At 44.8% G+C, this 21,754-nt stretch overlaps 1 protein-coding gene across 1 annotated transcript in view; it reads right to left on the bottom strand.

Moving 5' to 3' along the window:
- Positions 1-596: 596 nt before the first annotated feature.
- LOC311128547 (immunoglobulin superfamily DCC subclass member 3-like) overlaps positions 597-21,754 on the bottom strand; it is a gene marked incomplete at both ends in the record, with an annotated part of 82,357 nt that continues 61,199 nt past the window's right edge. Inside the window, 9 exons of the mRNA XM_084160735.1 lie at positions 597-776; positions 1,185-1,410; positions 1,503-1,638; positions 1,902-2,006; positions 2,198-2,386; positions 2,823-2,987; positions 6,083-6,330; positions 16,803-16,968; positions 19,572-19,730. Of these exons, the coding sequence (XP_084016861.1) occupies positions 597-776; positions 1,185-1,410; positions 1,503-1,638; positions 1,902-2,006; positions 2,198-2,386; positions 2,823-2,987; positions 6,083-6,330; positions 16,803-16,968; positions 19,572-19,730 (1,574 nt within the window). The remainder of the gene's footprint in view (positions 777-1,184; positions 1,411-1,502; positions 1,639-1,901; positions 2,007-2,197; positions 2,387-2,822; positions 2,988-6,082; positions 6,331-16,802; positions 16,969-19,571; positions 19,731-21,754) is intronic.

The following is a 21,754-nucleotide window of genomic DNA, read 5'->3' on the forward strand; positions in this document are numbered from 1 at the left end:
CAAGTTTAGAGCCTGTATGAAGGCCGAGAACTAATAAAAAAACATTGATATCACTGAAAATAAAAGTCCTGAGACAGAGAATATATGAAATCACTGGAAGAAGGCCTTAGTCTTCGTTGGATACGTTTGTGGAATCATTGGTAGGCTAAGAGTAGGCAGCAGTCTGACGTTGAAAGAAAAAGTAGAAATAACACCAATAACTTATAACCATTTTGTGAGATAGTAGAGAAATAAAAACATATTAAACTCTGAGATAAAATGATGAGTGTATAACAAAGATATTCTGGGCATCTATTCTGTGTGCTGCCGGCAACCAGAAAATTAAGGAAGTACGAAAAACACTTCATTCATCTGCCAAAGCTAAAACATAGCTGTCCATCACAAAAGCGCACCAAAAACCTAGGCCGGGGACACCTCCAAGAACGAGTCCAAGACCCCTATAACTTTTCCAGAGGCTACTTATTTAACTTATCAATAATACAATTCTTTACACAAAGGAAAACTAATATGAAAGGAAATACTTAGGTCGACCTGAGAGTGAGAAGAGTCTGAGGTGACACTGTGACCATGTCACAGACTTGACCTTCATGCTTCTATCAGGCCTGGTCCTGCTGGGTGACTCCGGCCACGGCTCTGTCACTTGCCCCCCGGCCCTCTGCTGGAGGCCTCTGGAACTGCGTCTCTCTGTCCCCCTCCACGACCAGGCTGAAGTCATCCAGCGGCAGAGTGGACAACTGGGTCTCGTTCAGTGCACAGGACACCAGGGAGCTATCCAACTGGAAACACACACACAGTAATGTAGCTAAAGATGGAACGCGTAGTAGGGGAAACAGCGCCACCATCCGCACAACTGCCGTTGTTATTGTTTTGTTGACGAGGTGAGGAGCGTCCTGGTGAAAATAATTGCAGTTCAAATTGTGCTGTTCTATCGCGCGTGCAGAGGGAAAAAACAGTGTTAGTTGTTTGCAGTCAATCCTTTGTTGTTGTAATATCCTTAACGGGCGTGGCAGTTTCACCAATTAAGGATTCCAGCTTTAATATGGTAATTTAGAAAATGGCCAATCTAATGTAAATCTAGTCCATTGCATCATTATGGACATGGATAAATTGAACTCCTATGACTTGATTTCAGTTGAGTACTTGGTGCTTTTGAGCTGTTACACAGTGTCAGGCCATCTACTCACCATGCGTGAACTGTCAGCTAGGTCTCCACAATGGGACGGTCTTGAGAAGAGTCTCTCCAGCTCGTTGCTGTCTCCCCTGCTCTTCCCAGCAACGCTGCCGTTCCCTTCCATGCTTGACCTGCTCACCCCGTTTAGGGCCAGGGCCCCCTGGGAGGAGGAGGACGACTCCAGGGCAATGTTACGCCCGGCCTGGGGGGTGGCCTGCACTGTCTTACACGTCATCAACCTGGAGGAACACAAAAACCCACCGTCAGGCCCCAGGCTAGGATCAAGCCCACACAGACACACATTGCCCCCTTGTGTTGCACCCACACTCACCTCCCCCTGTAGCTGAACATGAGGAATAGCATGCAGAAGACGATGCAGGTGACTCCTATATGGATGCCGATGACGATGCCGGTTGTAGAGGTCTTGCTCTGTTCATCCTTCACACAGTCACAGGGGGTGTTCAGCACTGTAGAGACACACACACACAGCCCAGTAAGGATTTACATACACACAGAGAAACAAAGCTGTCATACAGTACACCACAATCTAATCTAGTGCCTCCAGCCAGACTACCAATGCTGTGGCAGCATGGAGTGATCCAGCCAAAAGAGAGCTGTAAACACACAACAACCTGCATGAGGCCTCTTCAACGCTGCTCTGGAAACATTACAGGACGTGTGAGCCTTGGTTTGCGTGAGTGTTTGTGTGTGTGTGGCAGCAGGCAGTCACCTGATTTCTCCACAGCCTCCTTCAGTGAGACGAAGCGCATGGTGGCGTTGCCGTCTCCGTGTTGGTTGAAGGCCAGAACCTTAATCTCATACACCAGGGTTGGATCTGAGGAGAGGAGGAACACAGAGAGAGAGAGCAGTTGAGACATATAGCTATATGAATAGAGTTGGCTTCTAATGTACTATCATTCAAGGCATTACTTCAAATACATTGACTGTGTAACAATCCCTTCAACACATCTCCATGGATAATCCTACCCCCAGCCGCCAGCCCCCAGCCTATGTCCCCCATCTCACCAAGCTGAGTGATGTTGTACTGGGTGACGTTGCGGGTGAAGGTGAGTGGTCCAGTGAAGAGGGGGGTGTGGACTCTCCTGTAGAACAGCCTGAAGCCCTCATGTTGGCCCATCTTAGAGGATGGCTCCCACACCGCCTGCACCACACTGCTGTTCACCAATTTAATGAATAGTGACGGGGGTGCTGGCACTGAAACACACACACAGACACACACACACACACACACACACACACACACACACACACACACACACACACATTCACACACACACACACACAATGCTGTTAGAAACCCCTAAACATCCACATAACATTAGTCTATAAAACAGGTTTTTAGTACTTTCTCAGTATATCTCAGTCAGGTATGTGTCTACTGTACTACTGACTCCTGTAGGTGTTTTACAGAACCTTTACAATAAACAACTCATAAAAACCTTTTTTGGTCCATGTAATTACCACCAATTAACTTCTTAGCAGTGAGCGTTTATGTCTGTGTGTGTAAGTCTGTGTGTGTGCTGTGTGCATATGCTTATGTGTGTGTGTGTGTGTGTGTGTGGGTGCTCTGTTTGTGTTTGTGCAAGTGTGTGTGTGTATGTGTTCAAGTGTGTGCGTTCCCAAGGCACACCTTCGCCCAGTGTGCTCTCGGTGGCGCTCTCGGAGGGCTTGCTGGCTCCACGGGACGTGTAGGCCTTCACATAGAAGGTATAGCTGGTGGAGGGCTCCAGATCCCCCACCACCTGCTGTAGAGTCACCTTACTGACGGCCTCCTGGTACTCCATCTCCACAAGGTCTGAGAGAGGGATGGAGAGAGCGATGGACGGGGGAGGGAGAAAGAGAGAGAAAAAAAGAGCGAGAGAGAGGTTGTTTAATTTAACTGTTATTTGTACACTGTAAAATAATGTAGTTGTTTCAACTAATTATTACTAAGTAATTGGTTCCACAACATTTTTTAGGGGGTCGATCAGCTTTTATAGTGCAGATAGATTGTGGCTTCTATCAATGTAATTATCTGCATCATTTCTCTGGTTTGCTGCAAATATATAATATATACAAATATATATATAAAACAATTATAATATATATTTAAAATAATATGTATATATTTAAAATAATATATATATATTATTTTAAATATATATATATACTGTATATATATATATTTTTTAAAATATATTTTCCTAACCCTACCAGCCCTCCCCTATTTGGAGTAAACTAATGGACAACAATACTTCCAGTTTATACATACTATATACATTTTACGGACACAGACTTTTTTCCACAGCCGTTTACTCAACTTTTGGACCAAGTGTTACCTGAACAACAAAAACATTTGTTGGCCCAAACTTTGCTCCAACTTTACAAAACTTAAGCAAAAATTAAGTACATTTAAAATGACGTGTTTGCTCAACTTGTCTCATATGTTCATTCAGCTACACATTATTATTTGGGCATCTTAACTAAAAAAGGCTGTGCAACTGTTTACACAGTGCTTTTCAACTTACATATTTGACATACATGTTTACATTGTGCATTTATCAGTATTCAACATGTCCTCACGTGGGATTTGAACTCAGAACCTCTTGGTTCATGGTATTCCAATCTTCCTGCTACGCCACCATGTCTGCGTCATGCAGCAGTTAATCTGACTATTCTCTCATCATTGATTTGATTTACTTACTTCACAAATGTTTGGTTTTTCTGTATAGTTGGCATATTACTCTGTTTTAATATTACTACTTAATCACTATAATAAATAAAATAGTTTTTCTAGAGTGTACTTTTAACAGAGCTGAGATTTACTTTGAAGTACAAAGTGTAGCAATAGAGGTGAAATCAGTCATTGGACTGCTGTGAACCAAGAGGTTGTGAGTTCAAATCCCAGGGAGGACATGTTGAATATGAATTCCTGTATAATTCACATGCACTATATCAAATATGTAAGTTGAAAATATTATATGTTAAAAGCACTGTGTGTAACTAGTTCCACAGCCTTTTTTAGTTAAGATGCCCAAATAATAATTTTTAGTTGAATTAACATATGAGACAATTTGAGCAAACACATAATTTTAAGTTGACTGAATTTCTGCCTACATTTTTTCAAGGTGGAGCTACAGTAAGTTTAGGCCAAGTTTATTTTTGGGGTAATACTTGTGCCTAAAATTTTTGTAAACAAAAAAATGGCTGTGGAACTAGTTACTTAATAATAATTAGTTGATACAATTAGATTTTTTTTTATAGTGTACTGTCAGGATTACTGCATTTGGTAATAGGGACTGTGAACAACAGAGCTGAGTGAATCGAGGGGGTGGCTCTAGGTGAGTGCTTGTTAAATTTGAAGAAAGAGGGGGGTGTAGGGGGAGGGGGGTACAGTGCGTTATCGCCCTTAAGTCAAAGTTACTCACCCATAACCACTATCTACCTCTAGCCCTCAGCCCATTGGGGCAGCCTGTCTTTGGTAGGTAATTAAAGCAGTTCCTATGGGCTAGCCCCTGGGGCCTTTAATTATACATCTGATAGCACTACAGAGGAGAGAGCAGCAGCTGTGCCTGGGTGACGTATTCTGTTACTGCTGCACACACACTCATACAGAAACACACATGCACGCACGCAACCACACACACATACTATACGTGCGCACACACACACGCAACCGCACGCGCACGCGCACGCACACACACACACACACACACACACACACACACACTGGAGATTGCCACACCACCAGACCTCACAACCCCAGCAAATAAACATTAACATGCCAACATAAAATGTTGTCTCATTCAATTATCAATTAAAAGCGACTTTTATGGCTCCTCTATATGAAGGAAGGGGATGGCAGTGCGACCATCCATCCTGGTGTGGCTGGAGAAACAGGTGTCCTGTTACCGTACATTCTCCCTGCTCTCTCCTTCCTCCTCTCTCCTGCTGTCGCCTGTTTTCTCATTCTCTACCTCTTACTCTGTTCTCTCCTGCTCTTTCATCCTCTCCCCTGTTCTCTCCTTCACTTTTTAGCTTCCTCCTTCCCTTCTGCTTTCTCCTGCTCTCTCATCCTCTCCCCTACTCTCTCTTCCTCTCCCCTACTCTCTCATCCTCTCCCCTACTCTCTCATCCTCTCCCCTACTCTCTCACCTCCTCTTCCTCTCCCCTCCTCTCTCACCTCCTCTTCCTCTGCCCTCCTCTCTCCCCTCCTCTTCCTGCTCCCAGCTCAGTGAGGGCCCAGGGGAAGAGGAGCTAGAGGGGTGATGCTGGAAGATAAGCTGTAGTCAGCCCTGGGGGAGCCAGCCTCCCAAGCCTCCCCTCCATAACACACAGAACACTCTACCTACTGTACATACTACACTCACTACTGTTCTGTATCATCTCAGCCATCCCATTAACCTCAGTAAAATAACATACGTCACATAGAGAGCTAATGCATGGACATGGAATCACTGGTCACTTTAAATGGAACACTAGTCACTTTAATAATGTTTACATACTGTTTTACTCGTTTCATATGTATATACTGTATTCTACTGTATTTTAGTCAATGCCACTCAGACATCGCTCGTCCTAATATTTATATATTTCTTAATTCCATTCTTTTACTTTTAGATTTGTGTGTAATGTTGTGAATTGTTAGATACTACTGCACTGTTGGAGCTAGGAACACAAGCATTTCGCTACACCCGCAATAACATCTGCTAAATATGTGTATGTGACCAATAACATTTGATTTGATTTGTATATAAGCAAAATACCTTTCTTTCAGGCGATAGCTAGATGGTACAGTATGTACTACAATGACTGGATAACATCCGGTCTCCCCATAGTGAACCAGTTCATCTGAGCCAGAGCAGTATTGTGTGTTCTATTGGTGTGTTAGAGATGGTGTTAGCCACTAACCTGTGGTCCTGCGAATGTGGAGCACGTAGCCGATGATCTCCTGAGTGTTCTGGGCAGGCTCCTTCCAGGACACCTGGATGGCGGTGGGTGAGAGGGCCTCGGCCCGCACCAGACTGGGCATCCCTGGCAGGCCGTCTGCCCACAGCACGGTGAGACGGGCACTGGCCTGGGTGGAGCCGGCACTGTTCTCAGCGATGCACTGGTAGATGGCTTCGTCCTCCTGACTGATGCCATAGATGGTCAGCGTGCTGGAGGAAGAAGAGGAGAGAGGGAGGAAGAGGAGGACGAGGAGGAGGGAAAAGGAGGGATAAAGGAGGAGGGAGGAAAGGATGAAGAGGAGGAAGAGGGAAAGGAAACATTGGAAAGACGTGAGTCTCTGGTTTGCAGCAAGATGGATTAGGATATTATTGGGTAGTGCAGAGAAAGCAAACAGTAAGCTCTCAGAGATGATTATTGATTTAGAAGATGACTGTATTGTGCGTGTGGTGGCATTTTCTGAGGAAAACAAAGCCGGCAGAACCTGACAAGGGCTTTGTTTAAAACTCTCACAGCAGGCAGTCAAGCAAACAATAGAATACTGTATGAAATCCTTCTGTGTAGCATCTGAATAAAAGTATTATTTACAGTACACCAGTAGGAGGGCATTTCTATTAGCCTGTTCCCTTCTCTTTGTCTGTCTCAATCCTAAGCAGATACACTGTCACTACAGAATGAGCCTCCTGGGTGTGGTATAGTAATAAGACAGGTAATAAACACATCAAACAAAACAAACACAAACACTGTCTGTGTACAGTAGCAGTGTCTGTGTGTGTGTGTGTGTGTGTGTGTGTGTGTGGGTGTAGATGTGAATGGTGCCTTACTGTATCTATCCAGAATGAAACTGCTAATCCACCCCCACTTTTCCCTCTTTCCCTCCCTCCCTCCCTCCCTCCCTCCCTCCCTCCCTCCCTCCCTCCCTCCCTCCCTCCCTCCCTCCCTCCCTCCCTCCCTCCCTCCCTCCCTCCCTCCCTCCCTCCCTCCCTCCCTCCCTCGTTGCTGGAGGATGGGATGGAGGTGGGGGTGCACACCTAACTGCCCTGTTTTCAATTTTTCTCGCTCCACCCTTCTTCCCCTCTGCCTCCCTTACAATCCCTCCTTCCTCCCTCTATCTGCCGTTGCTGGAGGATGGCGTGATGGTGTGTGTGTGTGTGTGTGTGTAGGATGGGGTGATGGTGTGTGGGGGGTGGAGGGTATAGGGGGGTATTATTAGAGCTGAATACATAATCATCTGCTCTTCTCCCCTTAATCCTGAGGGGATGAGAAAATAAAAGATTTAACACAGAGGAGCATAATATGGAAATGAACCCCTCCAGCATATTGCTTTTGTTTGGGATAGACACTGACAGCTCGTGTGAGAAGTGCATTTTTTAAAAGCTTCAAGGTGGGAGTGTAAGATCAATCACTGCTTGCAAATAAATGGAGGAAGAAATCATTTTTTTTACGCCTTATATTCTATCCATTTCTCACGTCCTGCCTGCTGATTAGGTCTACTATTCTACAAACAGGGATCAAACACTAACTTAACCCTCCCGTTGTCCTAGGGTCAAAATGACCCGCCACTGTGTTGAACCAACTTTATAAATTTTTTATATTTTTTTGATCATTTGTGAGAAGGAGGCAGTAATACTTTCTTTAAAGTCTCACTGCCTCCTTCTCACAAATGATCCCAAAAATATAAAAATTAAATAAATTTGGTTCAAAACAGTGGCGGGTCATTTTGACCCTAGGACAACGGGAGGGTTAAATCTAGCTCCTCTCTCCGTATCATTGTGTGTCTGACTCCAGATGACTTAGATATGTCTGCAGCTGTTTAAACGGGCTGGAGGTGTCCACACAGACAGATGGGCCACATCAGTCTTCACTACCTTTCCAGGGCACCTCTCTGGCCGTTCATCTCAACGTGGGAGAAACAGGAAATTCTAGTCCAGGAGTCAGGGGCCAGTTTGTTCATGCTGTAGGTGTGTGGTCTCTGAATGAGAAAACTGTGGATGTTCTACAGGTTTTTCAGATTCAGTGAACAAAGTCGTTGTCATAGAAAGACTGAAGGAATTCAAGGACACAACATGAGCATAAGGAGAGGATCATAGTGTACCTTTAGGGTCGCTGGTTTGATTCCCCGAGCCGACTAGGTGAAAATTACTTAAACGTAAATGCCTACAGTACCAGTCAAGTTTGGACACACCTACTCATTCATGGGTTTTTCTTTATTTTTACTATCTTCTGTATACCCCCCTACCTTGTCACAACACAACTGATTGGCTCAAATGCATTAAGATTAACTTTTAAGAAGGCACGCCTGTTAATTGAAATGCATTCCAGGTGACTACCTCATGAAGCTGGTTGAGAGAATGCCAAGAGTGTGCAAAGCTGTCATCAAGGCAAAGGGTGGCTATTTGAAGAATCTCAAATATAAAATATATTTTGATTTGTTTAACCTCTACGGGATCGGTGTCCCGTATACGGGACGGTTGAGCTAATGTGCGCTAATGTGATTAGCATGACTGTTGTAAGTAACAGCAAACTTTCCAGGACATAGACATGTCTTATATGGGCAGAAAGCTTAATTCTTGTTAATCTAACTGCACTGTCCAATTTGCAGTAGCTATTACAGTGAACAAATACCATGCTATTGTTTGAGGAGAGTGCACAACAACAAAAAACGTATCACGGCAACTGGTTTGATACATTCACCTCTGAAGGTAAATAATGTACTTACATTCAGTAATCTTGCTCTGATTTGTCATCCTGAGGGTCCCAGAGATAAAATGTAGCATAGTTTTGTTTGATAAAATCAATTTTTATATTCAAATGTAGGAACTGGGTTCTACAGTTTGAACCCTTGCTGTCTCTGGCTCCACACCCACCCATCTAGATGTGTGAAAGTTAGTGTATAAGCTAATGATCCATCATGTATGACATTCCTGGAAGTGTGTAAACTTACATTTTGTATTACCATATCATTTTTATATGTTCTCTATAGTTATGTACTTGATAATGTATCAATTGACCAATTCGGCACATTTGCGCAGACTTGATACAAAATAGTCCAGTATTGCAATGCTTCACTGGATCAATCTGAAACTTTGCACACACACTGCTGCCATCTAGTGGCCAAAATCTAAATTGCGCCTAAACTGCAATATTATATTGTGGCCTTTCTCTTGCATTTCAAAGATGATGAAAAAACAAAAAATTGAAAACGCATGTTTTTTTGTTTGTATTATCTTTTGCCAGTTCTAAAGTGTTATATTCTCCTACATTAATTTCACATTTCCACAAACTTCAAAGTGTTTCAAATGGTATCAATATGTGTTTCAAATGGTATCAATATGCATATCCTTGCTTCAGGTCCTAAGCTACAAGCAGTTAGATTTGGGTATGTCATTTTAGGCGAAAATTGAAAAAAAAAGGTTAACACTTTTTGGTTACTACATGATTCATATGTGTTATTTAATAGTTTTGATGTCTTCACTATTATTCTACAATGTAAAAAATAGTAAAAATAAAGAAAAACGCTTAAATGAGTAGGTGTGTCCAAACTTTTGACAGGTAGTGTATCCTGAACCCTCACAATAGAGTCCCACTGTGGAGGTGTCATAATACCCATAAAACCTAGTGGTCAAACAAGGAAATGGTTCCAATTGCTTTTCCCATAGGGGATTTTAGAAACACTTAAAATAAGGGCTGTGTTTCGTGTAGGCTTACTCTGGCGTGACGTTTTGATAAACATGAAAAACCTAAATCTCTCTCAGACAAGGTGACTTTTATCATATTTTGCATCTAACCCTAACCCTTTTCCCCACCTTAACCTAATTCTCCTAACCTGCTAAATACATTTTCCTAACCTGCTGCGTAAGTTGTCCTAACCTGCTACGAAAAGTCAAATCTGACAAAAGCTGTATCCTTTCTAGTCAAAACCCTCCTGAGGCACACCTTCCTTCTCCTTCTCCAGGCCAATCTCACCTTTGACCTCTCAGGTGGCAGCAGTCAAGCGCCCTCAGTCGTCACATTTCTGACAGCCTTTCAAGTGAAGGATGGATGGAGTGTTTTCAGCCAGGCAACCTGACCAGACGCCACAGACACACACCAAAGAGGCCCCAAGGGAGGAGCTACTGAACGTCAGCCTGGCCCGAAAAGATCAGAGCAGGAAGGGGATTCTGGGAAATTTCACAAGGCACTGCATATTTCAGACAGTCCAGCAGCAGGTCCCTGGCCCTGTAGTCCCCCAACACGGTTCTCTCTCCCAGTTTACACACACACACACACCAGGGTTTCCGTTAGGAAAAGGTGGCGCCGGACATTTGACCGGCAACATTTTAATTTACCGGACATTTGAGAAATATACATCCCAACGATCTCGGATAGCACGGACCCAATTGAATCTCGACTTACGTAGTACGAGCAATGAGGGAAAAGTCGGAGGTTGTATTCGCTAGAAGTTTTTATTAAAAGTATGAATTTAATAAATAGGAAATAAATAGGTAAGTGTTTTCAGAATATAATGTTTACATACTGTTTTACCCACTTCATATGTAAACTCAGCAAAAAAAGAAACGTCCTCTCACTGTCAACTGCATTTATTTTCAGCAAACTTAACATGTGTGTGTGAGTGGAGAAGAAAATATCTGTGTTTGGGCCATCTGCCTGGCCTTGCTGTCATGACAGACCGGCAGGTTGACAGCATCATTTACTCATCAGTTCAAGGCCACTTCACCGACTGATGGATCACCCCCAGGCTGGGTGAGGGGGCTGGAGCTGTGTGGGCTCACTGGGCTGGGGCATAGGACTGGATGGGCTCACTGGGCTTGGGCTGGGGCTAGGGTGGGCTCACTGGGCTGAGGCTGGGGCTATGGTGGGCTCACTGGGCTGGGGCTGGGGTGCTGTGTGGGCTCACTGGGTTCAGTGGGCTGGGGGCGAGGGCGATGGGGAGGGTTCTGTTGTTCAGCCACTGGGGCCGTGTGTTTGCAAAGTTGTCACTGAACGGAGGCCCGTGAAAGGCAAGGGGTGGCCATTCCAGTTCTCACCACTCTAAACTAGAGAGAGGGAGGGAGGGGAAAAGGGAAGAAAGGAGGAGGGGGGGGGGTGCATGGGCAAGTTATAGGGCTGATGTTCAACCCCTATTACTAGCCTGTTCAACCTCTCTTTCGTAAAGTCTGAGATCCCCAGAGATTGGAAAGCTGCCGCGGTCATACCCCTCTTCAAAGGGGGTGACACTCTAGATCCAAACTGTTATAGACCTATATCCATCCTGCCCTGCCTTTCGAAAGTATTTGAAAGCCAAGTTAACAAACAGATCACCGACCATTTCGAATAATAATAATAATAATAATAATATGCCATTTAGCAGACGCTTTTATCCAAAGCGACTTACAGTCATGCGTGCATACATTTTTTTTGTGTATGGGTGGTCCCGGGGATCGAACCCACTACCTTGGCGTTACAAGCGCCGTGCTCTACCAGCTGAGCTACAGAATCCCACCATACCTTCTCCGCTATGCAATACGGTTTCCGAGCTGGTCATGGGTGCACCTCAGCCACGCTCAAGGTCCTAAACAATATTATAAACGCGATCGATAAAAGACAGTATTGGCAGCCGTCTTCATCGACCTGGCCAAGGCTTTCGACACTGTCAACCACTGCATTCTTATTGGCAGACTAAATAGCCTTGTTTTCTCTAATGACTGCCTCGCCTGGTTCACCTACTACTTCTCAGATAGAGTTCAATGTGTCAAATCGGAGGGCCTGTTGTCTGGACCTCTGGCCGTCTCTATGGGGGTGCCACAGGGTTCAATTCTTGGGCCGACTCTATTCTCTGTGTATATCAATGATGTCGCTCTTGCTGCTGGTGATGCTCGTATCCACCTCTATGCGGACGACACCATTTTGTATACATCTGGCCCTTCATTGGACACTGTGTTAACAAACCTCCAAACGAGCTTCAACGCCATATAACGCTCCTTCCGTAGCCTCCAACTGCTCTTAAACACTAGTAAAACTAAATGCATGCTCTTCAACCGAACGCTGCTTGCACCCGCCCACCCGACTAGAATCACTACTCTCGGCGGGTCTGACCTAGAGTATGTGGACAACTACAAATACCTAGGTGTCTGGTTAGACTGTAAACTCTCCTTCCAGACTCACATTAAGCATCTCCAATCAAAAGTTAGATCTAGAATCGGCTTCCTATTTTGCAACAAAGCCTCCTTCACTCATGCTGCCAAACATGCCCTCGTAAAACTGACTATCCTACCGATCCTTGACTTCGGCGATGTCATTTACAAAATAGCCTCCAACACTCTACTCAGCAAATTGGATGTAGTCTATCACAGTGCCATCCGTTTTGTCACCAAAGCCCCATATACTACCCACCATTGTGACCTGTACGTTCTTGTTGGCTGGCCCTCACTACATATTCGTCGCCAAACCCACTGGCTCCAGGTCATCTATAAATCACTACTAGGCAAATCCCTGTCTTATCTTAGCTCACTGGTCACCATAGCAACACCTACCCGTAGTCTGTGCTCCAGCAGGTATATCTCACTGGTAATCCCCAAAGCCAACACCTCCTTTGGCCGCCATTCCTTCCAGTTCTCTGCTGCCAATGACTGGAACGAACTGCAAAATCTCTGAAGCTGGAGACTCTGATCTCCCTCACTAACTTTAAGCATCAGTTGTCAGAGCACCTTACCGATCACTGCACCTGTACACAGCCTTTCTGAAATTAGCCCACCCAACTACCTCATCCCCATATTGTTATTTATTTTGCTAATTTGCACCTCAGTATCTCTATTTGCACATCATCTTTTGCACATCTATCATTCCAGTGTTAATACGAAATTGTAACTATTTTGCACTATGGCCTATTTATTGCCTTACCTCCATAACTTACTACATTCGCACACACTGTATATATATTTTCTGTTGTATTTTTGACTTTATGTTTTGTTTACCCCATATGTAACTCTGTGTTGTTGTTTTTATCGCACTGCTTTGCTTTATCTTGGCCAGGTCGCAGTTGTAAATGAGAACTTGTTCTCAACTGGCTTACCTGGTTAAATAAAGGTGAAAGAAAAAATACATAAAAAAATTAGAAGAACATCAAGTCCCTGCCCCTCCAAGTCAACCAACCAACATCCAGCACATATACGCACACACACACATGAGCACGTACAGACGCACATGTACGAGCACACACACACACACACACACACACACACACAAAGTAAGTAGGTTCACCTTGGACCACCTGAAGTCCCTGGTCAAAACAATATAATCCTACTGTTATTTTTGCATTAGCTGCCAATCTGAACTTAATGTGACACCATTTTAGCTCACACAGAGTTCACACATGTCAGACTGTCACACACAGTGTGTAATTGGGTACAGTGTATAATTGGATACAGTGTGTGCTGCAGGGAGACAGTCTAAAGGGCAATGCACAGGAGAATTTGCATGTTTGATTATGTGTGTGTATGTATGCATGTGAATGTGTGTGCGTGTGTGCAAAATACGCAATCGATCACCTTGCTTTCTTATCCTATTCTCTCTTGCAGGTCAACAGCATGGGAGAGTGCTGTAGGGAACAATGTGGAGTATGTGCATATCTCTAGTGTTGTCCCTTTCATTTGCAGGAAAACATACGCACGCACCAGGGTTTCCGTTAGGAAAATGTGGCACCGGACAACGTGACCGGGAAGATTTTAATTTACTGGCTATTTGAGAAATTTACCGGACCCATATGCATTGGGTGCGTAACCCTTTGGCGTCCATCCACGGTGCTCAGGATGACAGAAATCACATTTAGATGTTGGTAATTAATCTGAACAGAACATGCAACTCCTGTAATGAAGCAGCCAATAAAACACTTGCCATAATGGAATTTGTGGGAAAACACCATTCTAAACAGCGCGCCTGATGAGAGCTGTTCCATATGTGACAAAGATGAAAATCTCTGTTAGAAACTTAGAAAGAAGGGGAATCTAAAGAGGCAAAAACTAGGATGGGTTGCTAATATGACTAGGATTGTGTCTTTGGCTTCTGGACAACTAAAGAAAGTTGATATGAAAACCAATAGAACAGCAGAGAAATGCCGATTTCAATGGTATATGAGGAAGCCTTTATAAAATAATTGCCTCCACGTTTCTATGGTTAGATTTTGCCTAAGCTACTTTGAAGCAAGGTAAGACATGGCTCATAATATGAAAAATGAGGTTTCAAACAATTAAGTATATGTTTTCAAAATGCATACTGCTTCCAGCTCACATTGCAAAGTAGTGGGTGGCGTGCTGATAGCCTGCCTACCGTTACACACACACACAAACACACACACACACACACACACACACACACACACACACACACACACACCCCGCTAGGGATGGTGGAATATTCTAATTAACATCTCACACTGCTAAGTAATCTTGCACAAAGGCAGGCCTCCAATATCAGATACAGGCTATCTATATCACAGCAGAAACAGTGAGCTGTAGGGGCATATCATTACCTCTGCCTTGCACCTGTAGGGAAGACTGGGGCCTGTTGAATGTGATTTTATATCCTTTCAATAATTCCTCCATAGGAAAGGAAAACAGCATGATCTGCTGTGATGACAACAGAAAATAAGAGCTACTTGGACTTGAACTAGGCTTGCTTTGCTCGCCCAACCAAGAGTGTGAGTTCTTTGAGCAATCCGACAAAGACTGTTCTGTAGAACTAAAATTGTAGTGCACCAGATAGAGACTTAAGATGTGCTGTAGGAATGTATCAGAATAGCAATGAGGTAAGCTACCAGCCTCGCACCCAAACACTTACCTCACAACAGTAAAACTCCGCACATACTGTAGTCCTACTAAGTAAGTTAGGATGCCACGTAAAGTTATGTTCCATAAATGACTGGGCTGGCTACATTTCTTGTTCGGCTAACTCAGTTTATGAGCCAATTAGCTAATGGTAGTGAAGGAACTCTGGCCTCCATACTTAACCAGTCCCAGTGTAGTGGGTGTGATGCATGAGACAGATGCAGAGCAGTGTCTGGTGGCGGTCTATCACTAGGCTGCCCTCTAACCCCTCTTCATCTCTCTTTCTCTTTCTCCCTCTCTCGCTCTCCATCACTCTCTTTCCCTACAACACAGTCTGCTTTAGCCATCCAACTCCAGCGCCTAATGTGCTCTCTCTCTCTGTCTGTCTTTCTCTCTCTCTCTTTCTCTCTCTCTCTCTCTCTGCCCCTCTCTCCTCTTCACCTCTGCCTGGCCCTCTCTCTTTCTCTGTGACTGTGACTGGTAGAGGAGAGCAGTGTGTCTGAGTGATGGTAGTGCCTAGGCCTCTCTCTCCCCCATGTACCACTAGGTCTAGAACACCTGCATCATTTACATGTACTTCACTGTCCCGCTTTATTGATTTTCTTGTGCATATGTAATGTAATCACTTCACCATCCTTCGCATTTATAAATATTAACACAAACAGATGGATTCTCACTCATGCAAAACACGACTGGTGTACAGCACTGAACTTATCATGTATAATAAACCTGTATATAAAACAGAATTTCTTTCATTTCCCACAGCCAGAAATAAATCAAACCTATAAATCTTTCAAAGGCTGACAGTTAAAATGTATGCATAATACGATCTCCCCTGTCTGCGTGAACAAATATAGGTATGCCTAATATATAATGAAATACTGTATATTCTTTGTGTTATGGGCTCTGGTCAAAAGTAGTGCACTATATAGGGAATAGCCACTGTGAAATCTTCAACAGGAAAACATCAAAACACATGCAGGACATTGATAGAATACCTTGAAAAGTAAGCGCACCAAATTCAGGAGAACCATCCAAGCATCCAGAGGTATTACTGAGCTATAACTCCTAGCTCTACCACATACCCTAGGCTATGTTTGGAGTCTACATGTTTACATGTTTGTAAGTCGCTCTGGATAAGAGCGTCTGCTAAATGACTTAAATGTAAATGTACTCTTTGACCTGAATGAGAAGCATTCTGACATTGGCCACCAGGCTGTCTGGCTCCGTGTTTAACGGTTCTGGGGAAACACTGGTGGTGACAACCACTCAGGACAATAAAACAGCAAAGCTGCAAATACAGTAGCAGACCTTAATCATTATCATTACACAGAGCCACCCTCCTAGACCTGGAGCCAGGCCAGTCCCAGCCCCATTACAACCCTCCCGTCTCTCCCTGCCTGCCTCAACCCGCCCGGCCACCACAATACTAAACACAATAACCTGGCCTCATCATCTCTCATATGGAGAATGTTAAATGACACAATAACCTGGCCGTGCCTTCTGTTCTGTTCCTGGAAATTCCACCAGACAGCCTTGGGAGCCGGTCCAGCAGTGAGTCGATAGTTACCCTCGTAATGTAATGTTACAGCTCCATTTAAACAAGTCAGTGTATCTCTTGGCAGACATCTTTGCCAGCTGTTTCATTAACGCAGTAGATCAGATCAATCAAGAGAGAAATAATGGAGCGTTTGATTACGCCAATGACACTGCCAGCCATGCACATATGGGATGTAGCTTTGTTACAGTGGATAGATGGATGCATGAATGAATGGATATAGTGTTATTACAATACAGAATGAGTACAGTCCCTGTTACTGTCAGCACACAAGTCAATAGAACACATTTACTATATGTATCTCTATGGCTGTACGTTAACTCACGTGTTGTTGTTCCTAAGTTTGACGTGCCCTCCAGGCTCCAGGATCTGCCCGTTCTTCAGCCAGGTGAGCTGGGGCACAGGGTCGCCCTGCGCCTGGCAGGTGAAGATAGCAGTGGTGCCCACAGGCCGGGTGATGGACTGGGGAGGCTGCACAAACTCTGCTGGGGCTGTGGCAGATGCAGGGGAAACAAGGAAAGACAGATATTGAGCTACTTACAAACTGAATATCAAGTGCCTTGCTACATAGATACAGTAACTTGCTGACAGGGGCTTTCCCATTCCCCATACTATGCTGCACAACAACTATGTTTTTTCACCAGTGGTTTGAAAACATAAGCTACCAAGGTATTTTGAAAAAGAAGGAAGCTCCCAGAGCCTTCTAGAGAGAAGGGAAAGAGAGGAATGAAGGTGTATTATTCTGGGCCTAATCACATTTATCAGAACTAGATTGTGTGTGTGTGTGTGGGGGGGAATTAGCGACAGAGTTTAGCAACAAAACGATTAGCTGAGGATCAGACTAACGTCATTAGAGCTGAGAAGAAGCAGATCTAGGAACCCAAAAAGAGAGGAGGAGGAGGAAGAGGAAGAGGAGGAGAGGGAACAGGGAATCTGTTCACAAACGGCAGACTACCTATTATAGAACACATAAACTGAGTAAAAGGCAATGCAGCGCAGATACAGTATCTTTCCCCAAAAAGCCTTTCAGTATTGCACACTACACAACTACTGACCTTCAGCCTCCAGCCAATGATCCATCCCTCAATCTCTCCCTCCCTAGGAGTCATTCTTTCCCTCCTCCCTGTGAGCTATGAGCCATGCTCCATTTGCTCTAATTGACACAGAGGTACAGGTAATGCAAATCTCTATTACCTCTTAATTAAACAGTGTTTAGTTTCGCCTCAAATTTGTGATTACGCTCCTCCCAGATCCGATCCGAGCTGTTGGTTGGTATTGCTGTTGCTATTTCTGTTGGCGTAATTATCTCCCCTCGTTATTCATCGCCTTATTAATAGCCGCATCAATATTGTCAACCATGATAAGATAACTTGAGTTATTTTCCTAATAATTAGACTGCAATTAGGGATCATCTAGTCGTAATTTACAATGAGATCCTTCCCACAATCAGCAACTATTTTCCCTCCCACTCTCACATCAGCAGGTTGATTTGCCTGTCAGCTAATCTTTCTATCTATCCTATCTTCCCGTAAACAAACCCTCCCCTTTCTAGTTCTAGTTATTTAGCATCCTCTATCTATCTAATTCTAATCTTAAGAGAAGAGGTGTTATGATGGTTTTCTAATCTCAGCTATCTCCATACTGTATGTCACCCTGTCAGTAAGGTGCTGGGACCTGAAATTCACACCATTCTAGGTACTGTGGTATGATGAGGATTAGGTTGGCTCTATCCTCCTGTCCATCACTCTCTCCATCTCCCCTTTTATCTCTCTATCTCCCTCTTCATCTCTCTCTCTCTCATCTCTCTCATCTCTCTCTGTTCCTTTTCATCTCTCTCTCTCCATCTCTCTCTGTTTTCTCTTTAGAGGCTGTGTGTATGTAAGGAGGGGCTGGAGGGAAGGGCTGGAGGGGGGCGGGGGGATGGTGGGTCAGGGAGAGTATTGATGTGCAATTGTGGTGTGGGTCTGATCAGCACGCTTTCCCCCATTCCCTCTCTATCTTTCTCTCTCCCTCTTTCAATCCCCTCCTCTCTCTCTATCCTTCTCTCTCTCCCTCTCCCCCTACTCTCTATTACTCTTCCCCAATCTCTCTTCTTCCCTCTCTCCCTCTCCTCCTAATCTCTCTCACTCTCTCTTATTCCTTCTCTCTCTCTCCCCACTCTCTCTTTTTCCATTACTCTCTCTCTCCCCTCACTCTCCCGCTCTGAGGTAAATGAAGGGTAGTGCAGTGAGCAGAGGGCCGCTGTGCCAACCATCTGGCCAGGAAGATCACATCAATTCTATTAAGCAACAGCCTACCTTACTCTGATCAAAACAGCTGTCCGGACGGCGGGAGGGAGTCGGCCGTATGCTGCTCCTCTATATAGTCACTGAGGCCTTATCACCATAACAACCCTCTCATAGCCAGACAGTCAGTCAGTCATATGCACCCCGACTGTGAAATACGTCCAGGAGGAGAACACTGTTGCCATGTGAATATGAAGCAATGCTTCTTCAAGGATTTAGCCTTTAGTTACTTATTCATCATAAAACACATGTATTGTACAGTATATCTCATCAGATCGTTAGCTGAGGGCGCTTTCTAGTTTTCACTGATTGATAAAGAAACCATAGACATTGACACATGGGCAGGCCCTTTGGCCGATAAGCATGTGAGGCAAACGCTGAATGCTTCCTACTCTGTGTCAGAAGGCCCTACCTGCACCCCTAACCACCTCCAATTGGTCAAATATAAGTAAGAAAATCACAAAGCGAATGAGACACACACACATTTGTTTTACTAACCTTGTGTGGACCTAAAATTGATTTCCATTCAAAATCACACACACACACACCAGTGGAGGCTGGTGGGAGGAGCTATTGGAGGACGGGTTCATTGTAATTGCTGGAATGGAATAAATGGAAAGGGATCAAACACATCAAACATATGGAAACCACATTTGACTCCGTTCCATTTTTAAATTCCAGCCATTACAATGAGCCCATCCTCCTATAGCTCCTCCCACCAGCCTCCACTGACACTGACACACACACACACACACACACACACACAAACACACACACTATACTGAGTGGGTGTGTAAGTAAAGGCTCACCTTGGACCACCAGACGTCCCTGAGCGGTTCTGCGTACACGGGTCCCTGGTTTGTTGGCAGCGCAGACGTAGACGCCAGAGTGCTGGACCCCGACATCTGTGATCATCAGGTTCCCTGTACCCAGCACCTGGATGCCCTCCACACCTATCGGACGGCCATCTGAGGAGACAGGGGAGAGGAGAGGGGAGGAGGAGAGGAGAGGAGGAGAGGAGAGGAGAGGAGAAGAGGGGAGGGGAGGGAATAGGAGAGGAGATGAAATGAGGGAAGGAATAGAGAGAGAGAGAGAAAGCGAGAGAGAGAGAAGAGGAGGAGAGGAGGGAGATAGCAAATTAGCTGAGTTAGCTTAGAATATAAAAAAATATGCCCTTTAAATATACACAAAAAGGCTATAAAAATACCAAGGGAGATTAATGATTGATTAAACATACACAAAAGAGTAAACGCTGGAGAAGAGGAGATGCTATTTTAGTTCTCCCCATACCGCTGAGAAACACATTTCACAGTAAATATCAGATCAGTTCTCACAAGTGTGACAGAGCACATCTTATGGGAATCACCATATTCAGTACAAAGGTGGCAAACGAGGCGAGTGTATTGGGCGAGGGCCAAGGCCACTCCGACACAGCAAGTGACGCAGAAGAACTATGTTGCCATGACTCCATTGTGTGTTAGTGTGTGTGATTGTATGTGTGTGTGAGGGGGTCTGTTTTACCTCCCCCGCCCCCTCCTCCCCACCCCGCTCTCTGACAGGCTAGTGACACACACACACCAGTTCAATCTCCCGGTTTGACAAAGCCCTCTACTGCCTCAGCCACACCATGCTTTAAACTGGGGAAATGCCCTCTGAGCAGGCAGAGCTACACAGATAAGCTAGGCTGCCACTCCCTCTGTCCCTCCATCAAATACCCTGTCCATATCGTCCTATTACAATGACCTGACCAAGGACCAAGAAAGACATGGCACAGCCGAAGATATTTTAGTCCCTCTTTATCTTTGTAACATCTGCGTCCTGTGTGTCCCGGCTTAGAGTGTTAAAGGGCTGTGCGGGGGACATGGCCACTATGCTAAAAGCCTGCAGAGACAGCAGACTGGCCATCCTCCTCTCCTCACATCCTCAGACAGATCGCTAGCAGACAGCTAGCCAGAGACTGGGGCCATATGGTCAGGTCCGGGCCTTTTATAGGAGGGCAACACACACGTCTCCTCTGTGAGCACTATGTGCATCTGAGCAGAACCACAACAAGGAAAGGGAGGGCCATTTGGAAACACTCCACAAACCTGGACCTCTACAAGACTGCACTGTGGGCTGAAGAGAAACAAGAGAATGGAAAAAGGTGCACAGTACATCCAGATTTCACCAGAATGCCTTCAAACAACAATATACAAACCTCAGCCCTTCTGTGTTCATGTAGCTGCAACAAACAGCACCAACAGTGGGCTGTAGGCTACAGGATTTTATTATTATTCAGACATATTTACAACCCAATTGAAACAGCTTAGTCAGCCAGTGGAGTTTCTTATCGACTGTAGTAGAAGCTATGGCTAGTAGAGTATAACTTAAACATGCTCCATGGTACTGTTAAGTACAAGCCTCAGGCTCTCAGCCCGACCCTCCCACTACCAGCCCAGTTCCATAAAGGGACTCAGCAAGGAGTGGCTAAACAACTGTGAAGCATATAATTGCCGTTATCAGCCCTCTACAATAAGCCTTACCCAAGTCGGGCTAGCTGCTGAGTGAAGTGTAAAATCAACACTCACTCACTCACTCACTCACTCACTCACTCACTCACTCACTCACTCACTCACTCACTCACTCACTCACTCACTCACTCACTCACTCACTCACTCACTCACTCTCTCTCTCTCTCTCTCTCTCTCTCTCTCTCTCTCTCTCTCTCTCTCTCTCTCTCTCTCTCTCTCTCTCTCTCTCTCTCTCTCTCTCTCTCTCTCTCTCTCTCTCTCTCTCTCTCTCTCTCTCTCTCTCTCTCTCTCTCTCTCTCTCTCTCTCTCTCTCTCTCTCTCTCTCTCTCTCTCTCTTCTCTCTCTCTCTCTCTCTCTCTCTCTCTCTCTCTCTCTCTCTCTCTCTCTCTCTCTCTCTCTCCTCTCTCTCTCTCTCTCTCTCTCTCTCTCTCTCTCTCTCTCTCTCTCTCTCTCTCTCTCTCCTGAAATCCAGAGGCGTCATG

The sequence above is a fragment of the Coregonus lavaretus genome (genome assembly GCF_964263955.1).
Source record: "Coregonus lavaretus genome assembly, chromosome: 4".
Lineage (NCBI taxonomy): Eukaryota > Metazoa > Chordata > Actinopteri > Salmoniformes > Salmonidae > Coregonus > Coregonus lavaretus.